Raw genomic sequence first — 7,269 nt, forward strand, 5'->3', positions numbered from 1 at the left:
TGTGTAAAACAATTGTTCAAATGAAGTGCCAAACCTTCTTTTAAGGGGAGATAAGAATGAGTGAAAATTTAATGTTATTTCAAAAATCTTCTTCTGAAGAACCACTGGGCCAGAAAAGTTTAAAATTATGTGAAACTTCATTACTTAGTGTAGATTCAACTTTGTCTAAATCATGACCTTCAGGGGTAGGGTGCGGCCACAATAGGGGATCAAAGTTTTGTAAACATGGGAATGTACAGTAAAACACGCTTACAACAAAGTGCCTGGGATGGACGATTTTGCTTTGTTATAAGTGTAATTGTTTATATCCATTAAGTTTACAATATATTTTAAAGTAACGGGGAATGAAAATTGCTTCGTGTAAGTGTCAATTCATTATAATCTTGTTTTGCTATAAGTATGCTTTACTGTATAAGAAAAAAATTCCCTCTCAAGAATCACTAGGCAAGAAAAGTTGAATCTTATGTAAAAGTTTCATTACATAATGTAGAAACAAATTTGTTCTTTCAAAACTACTCCTCCTACAGGTTTGATGCAACAAGTAGACTTTACTAGTCTACATATTGTTTTTGTCAGTTTTCTTCTTCAATCAAATTTTGTCCGAGCCTTAACTTGACAACCCTTTGATATTAAGACTTCAAACTTGAAACATGGAGAGGTGGTATGAATTTGGGGTTGAGGCCACCAAACTCTTTTTACCTTGACCTTTTGATAAGGTCAAGGTCAATCTTTACATAAAAATATAGTCCAGGCTATAACCTGAGAACCCTTTCACATTAGAACTTCAAATTTGTAACATAGAAAAAAGACATTTACAAAAGATGCACTGCACTAAAATGTTGACCTTGACTCCTTTCTTCATTCAAGGTCAAATTGAGAAAAACACCTCCAAACCATAACTAAGAACCTTTTGACATTAAAACTTCAATCTTGGAACATGGAGAGGTGGTATGGAGAAAGGATGCATGCAAACAAAATTTTTTACCTTGTTTTTATGCCCAAGCATGAATATGGCCAATGCATATAGTGTTTGTCATGTCCGTCTTCCATCCTTTCATCCTTCCGTCTGTCTTTCCATCACGCTTTGCGTTTAGCTCTGTTCAAAGCTCAGTTTCAAAGAAACTATCAAAGATATTTTTATCAAACTTCATATGCTCATAGATATTGCTAAGAGCTATGTAACTGCATCATCATTTTTTGACCTTGACCTTTCCTTTTACCTTGACCTCACTTTTCTTAAATTAGTGTTAGCTCAGTTTTAAAGATACCATTCAAGATAGTGTAATTAAACTTCTTACGTTGATACATACTGATGTTAGCTATTCAACTGAATCAACATATTTTTGACCTTGACCTCACTCTTCTTAAATTAGTGTTTAGCTCAGTTTTAAAGATACCATTCAAAATAGTGTAATTAAACTTCTTACATTGATACATACTGATGTTAGCTATTCAACTGAATCAACATTTTTTTGACCTTGACCTTTCCTTTGACCTTGACCTCACTCTTCTTAAATCAGTGTTTAGGTCAGTTTTAATGAAATCATTCAAGATATTTTTATCAAACTTCATATGCTGATACATACTCATGAGAGCTATTCAACTGCATCAATATTTTTTTACCTTGACCTTTCCTCTGACCTTGACCCCACTTTTCTTAAATTTGTGTCAAAATCCATACGCTGATACATACTGATGCAAGCTATTCAACTGCATCAATATTTTTTGCCCTTGAACTTTCCTTTGACCTTTACTTCATTTATTTTAAATTTAGTGTTTAGCTCAGTTTGAAATAAACCATTCAAAATATTTTTATCAAACTTAATATGCTGATACGTATTTGTGAGAACTATTCAACTGCATCAAAAATGTTTGACTTTTAACTTTCCTGTGACCTTGACCTCACTTTTCTTAAATTTGCATTTTGCTTAATTTTAAAGAAACCATTTAAGATATATTTTTGTAAGCGTAAGCACTTATACATAATTTGGTGAGAATTTATCATCTATATCCAACTTGTTAGATTTCAGTTTCAATTTTAAAGAAAGTATGCAAGATATTCTCATCAAATTACATACACTAATACAAATTTTCATGTTGCATTTCTATTAAACCCTCGGCAGGGCATTCATGTCCTATGGACATATTTCTAGCTGTATACGAGGGGTGATCAAAAAGTTCGCGAACTAATTGAATAACTTCTTTAAAAGAAATAGAATGAAGTTTCAGTGTTTATTATTTTTTAAAGTAGTCCTCTCCGATTTTAATGCACATCTGCTATTGTTCTGCCCATGCGCGAATCACGTGATCCAGGCAGTCACGTGACATGCTCCTAAGCAGTCTGTTCAGAGAAGCAAAACGATCTTTCCGAGTCTTATATTTCTTACCATGCAAGTTATTTTTTATAACAAAAACAGTCCATCTGTCAGAAATGGCCAAATCTCGGCAATAGGATGGGTGGATAAGGATATCCCTCCCCACAATTAGTATGGTGACCCATCACAGCCCGAGTCCTCTGTCTCGGGAGAGTCGTTTTTCCAATGTGGATAAAGTATGGGCGCCTTCTTTTTATCATATCTCATATGTCTAAAGTCTAAAGTAAACGATATTTTAGAGATTTAATAATTATGTTATTGTTTAGATATACAACCATTTTTCTAATTGTTATTTGACGATGTTTCATAAAAAATTGCTCAACTAAAGACACATCTTTTGCCCGGCTTGCTTTCGCTGGGCAACAGAACAAACATCATTTTTAACCATCTCCCTGTCTTTACTTAAACAATCAATCCAATTAATGATTGAACTTCTGGTGAGTCTTTTGTCTTCATAAACCTTGTACAAATTATCATATTCTACTGCAAAGGAATTTCCAAGATATACGTTAAACTTTACAGCCGTTCGTTGCTTGAGTACGACTGAGTCAACCATTTTTTGTCACAAGTGACCTACATATTGACGTCATTTTCACATTGTGATGTCACAAACACGGAGCAAAACATTATTTAACATATGTTATTTATAGAACATGTGTATGACTATTTGTTTGCCAAATTTCATTCTGATCTGAATTGTGGTTTTGTAAATATAGAGATAGTTCGCGAACTTTTTGATCACCCCTCGTAAAAAACCGTCATTTTTCGACCCCCATTTGACCCCAAGGGTGAAAATGAAAATTCCGAAACCTTACTGCACATCTACATGACACCACCAAACATCTCCCAAAAGATGATTAGGCTACTGTGTAAAATGTAAGAGGAGTTCACGGAACCAGGGGCTTTTTGCATAAAAAACGTCATTTTTCGACCCCCATTTGACCCCAAGGGTGAGAATGAAAATTCCGAAACCTTACTGCACATCTACATGACACCACCAAACATCTCCCAAAAGATGATTAGGCTACTGTGTAAAATGTAAGAGGAGTTCGGGGAACCAGGGGCTTTTTGCATAAAAAACGTCATTTTTCGACCCCCATTTGACCCCAAGGGTGAAAATGAAAATTCCGAAACCTTACTGCACATCTACATGACACCACCAAACATCTCCCAAAAGATGATTAGGCTACTGTGTAAAATGTAAGAGGAGTTCAGGGAACCAGGGACTTTTTGCATAAAAACGTCATTTTTCGACCCCCATTTGACCCCAAGGGTGAAAATGAAAATTCCGAAACCTTACAGCACATCTACAGGACACCACCAACCACCTCCCAAAAGATGATTAGGCTACTGTGTAAAATGTAAGAGGAGTTTGAGAAAGAAGAGTGTGACAGACGGACGGACGGACAGACATGAGTAACAACAATATACCCGAACTTTCTTTAGAAAGTGCGGGTATAAAAATAGTAAGCAATTATTTTCCATAAAATTCTTTTGTTAGGGACACGCTGATAAGTATCATGTCATGAATTTTGTACTCGACTTTAGTTTTTTTTTTTTAAATTCAAATGTGTGCTAAATTGTCTCCTAAGCACATCAGCATATCCTGTATCTTTTGTCTTATGTTCCTAGTTATTGTAAGAAGAAAATCAAAACCAAGAGACAAAACCAGAAAGCAAGAAAAGAAAAAAGTGAAGGTTCCCGTGCTACAGGACTTATGAATTACGCTTATTTTACCATAGAACTCCAGGATCAGGTCATCAAATCATCAAGTCTTGACAACAAAATAGAAAGTCCGTACACTGAAGCTAAAGAAGAAATATATGATCACATCAGGGACAAACAATCCAGGAAAAATACAGATGATGTGGAATATAAATATGATACTACTAAGAACGCCATAGCAAAGAAAGAACAAAATAATCAGAGCACTGAAGAGACGTATGATCGACTCGGAGAGGAAAGATGTAATACAAATGCAGATGATACATATCATCATGCATTGACAATAATAAAGGAAAGATCCGAGTATGACGTCACAGATGTAAGGAAACAGTATATACTCGGCAGTCCCTATAATCATGTTGAAATCATTCCAAATGAAAATGACACTGAACAGGACACTATCAGCAGCCTTTCTGAGAAAATGAATGAAGATCATACATATTTCATACTTGAACAGGACTAGAAGATGTTATTACGCTAGACATCATGTATGCTTTTAATTTCAATTCAACAGTTTTTATTCTTTCATTTATGAAGAATAAACACATCTCAAACTATTCTTGAATGAAACACGTAGTATTATCAAATGAATAACGGAAAATTATTAGTCTTTTTAGATTATCCTACGCATACAAGTATACAGAGGGTATTAATGACCTGGTTATGTTTCATATCTCCTTCTGCAAATTGTATGTCTTTATATTTAGTACATCATTTAGATATCTCTCTTCAACTTTATTCAAAAGTAACGAAAAATAAGAATAAAGGAAAGCTCAAATATACAATAAGTATTTTTCTTCAAATGTGGTATCGAATGTTCTTACTGTGTAAAATATTTTTATTATTAAAGTATTAAATTTTTTTAATATTGACATCATTTAGATATACCATTTCGTCTTTGTTAGTTATGAGAAATGTAAATAAAATTGGGCAGAAATAAATAAAATTATTTTTCTTCAAGAGAGATATCAAAAGTTCGCATTCTGTAGAATATTGTTATTAGTTGAGTATTTTTTTTTTATTTAAGAAAGAAAAAAAATAAAGAGAGACACCTTTGTTTTGACAGATAGATTAACAATCTGATATTCTGACATTGCTTTACTGTTTTCAGATATAAATATACGCAGGTATATTAAGTCAGTACCCAGATCATTTTTCGGCGAATTTAGATTTTTTTTTTTTTGTTTGAAAATGTAACATGGATAAATCGGAAAAGCCATAGATAAAACATTTACTATTATTATCCTTTGTATAGACGTCATTGAGTCTTAGGCTGAAAGAAGCACTTCACTACGACGTCATCATGTGACCTCTATGAATAGAAAAACTGCTTTAACGAAAAAGTGAAAAGTTCAGAACTACCCCGGGGAAAATTTCTTTTTTTTTTTTTTTTTTTTTTTTTTTTTTTTTGTAAAAAATAATTAAAAATAAAAATATCACTGGATTATGAAAAGTGCTGCTGGAATCCTACTCTCCCGAAACAAAACAAAAATACTCTAAAGCTTCGCATGAAACCTTACCAAAATTTTCACATTTTGTAGATACAAACAAGGAATTGTCATCAATTCATGTTACCCACACGATTCTTACAGCACTTTCCAAGTACTATAGAATACAAACTTTCGATACAAACAAAAGTTTTGTTTCAAAGTATGCGGCGTAGTGTTGAACTTTTGCATCTTTGTTGTTAGAACGACAGAGGAAAGGCTGATCGGGATTTCAAAGCACTGTCTGTGTTCATTATAAGAAAACGTGATAAGTATAAATCAGCGTACCTGATTCTTAATCCCTAAAGCTTTATGAATCACACATGACATTCACGGCATATGCTTTAAAACTCCCATTTCATATATTTGTTTACATGAATTCTCGTCACGTTTAATTTTCACTCGGCAAATATTTGATAAATAGTTATGACGTCATGGGTTTGGTATTTAACCCCCATGACAAATACTAAGCTTTTTATACCACCCAAAAACGGTAACAGTTAGTTTATGTTTTAATTGTTTGTATCGAAAGCTTGTATTCTAAAGTACTCGGAAAGTGCTGTTAGAATCGTGTGATGACAATTCCTTGATCGTATGTACAAAATGTAAAAATTTTGGTAAGGTTTCATGCAAAACTCGGAATATTTTATTCTGTGTCGGGAGAGTGGGATTCTAGCAGCACTTTTCATGACCCAGCGATGCTATAACATAGTTATTTTTACAAAGAGAAATGAATTATTCCCAGGGTAGTGTTGAGCTTTTCAATTTTTCTATTTATAGACGTCACGTGATGACCTGCTTCTTTTAGCCAAAGACTCAATGACGTCTACAATGGATAATGATTGTAATTGTTTTATCTATGGCTTTTTCGATTAATCAAACTTACATTTTACGAAAAAAAGTCTACATTCGCCAAAAAATGATCTGGGCAATGTCTCAACATACCTGCTTTATTTTTACACCAATTCAGTGTTACGAGGGCAGTGTAAGGCGTCGCCCCATCTTCAACAAGCGTAGCGTGTCCCGGATATTGAACCAACTTTTGTTAATCAATCCTGCCATTGTTTTTATATCGATTCAGTGCAGGTTTAAGTAAGTTTTTAAGAATTTTATTTACATAATAATTTGCATGGGTGGAACCATATGTAGCTTGGACAAACCATGAACTCCCATCGCCCCCCCCCCCCCGCCCCATATCATGACTTTGGTGCTTGACTTCATGCAGCTAGCGTCGGGTGCCTCATCTGGCTGGAACCCCCACACAACATCGTCCTATAGATTCGGAACATGAAACACATATTTTGTAGATTCGTCACTAAAGATGTACTTCTCCCAGTCTTCAGCCGTCAAATGCTTGTGATCACGAGCAAATTCAAATCTCTTCTGTCGTTGTGTCTTTGACAGTAGTTGATTTCTTGATCCTTTAAATGCTTTCCATTTTTTTACCTTTCGCAAATAATTAAATACAGTTACATCACTCACGTTAAAACCCGAGTTCTTGGGTTCCTTGATGCATTTTCTTGTTGATTTTCCTCTTTTCTATTTTATGTTCTCCACTTTTCTCTTTACTACGTCTGCTATCTTCGACAGTCGGTCAGATCTCCGTTGATCGTTTAGCTGTTTATTTTGCTCTCGCCTTTGTCTCCACATTGTTACCCATCGCTAACTTTTACAAAGTTCTT

General features: G+C 34.3%; 1 protein-coding gene across 1 annotated transcript; it reads left to right on the forward strand.

Moving 5' to 3' along the window:
* Positions 1-937: 937 nt before the first annotated feature.
* LOC133195143 (uncharacterized) lies at positions 938-4,584 on the forward strand. The gene is made up of 2 exons (XM_061331008.1): positions 938-948; positions 4,008-4,584. The coding sequence occupies exons 1-2, from the start codon at positions 938-940 to the stop codon at positions 4,561-4,563; spliced, it is 567 nt and encodes a 188-aa protein (XP_061186992.1). The 3' UTR covers positions 4,564-4,584.
* The last annotated feature ends 2,685 nt before the right edge of the window (positions 4,585-7,269 follow it).

Source organism: Saccostrea echinata, unplaced genomic scaffold (genome assembly GCF_033153115.1).
Source record: "Saccostrea echinata isolate AGI-Se365-2 ecotype Australia unplaced genomic scaffold, CSIRO_AGI_Sech_v1 ptg000029l, whole genome shotgun sequence".
Lineage (NCBI taxonomy): Eukaryota > Metazoa > Mollusca > Bivalvia > Ostreida > Ostreidae > Saccostrea > Saccostrea echinata.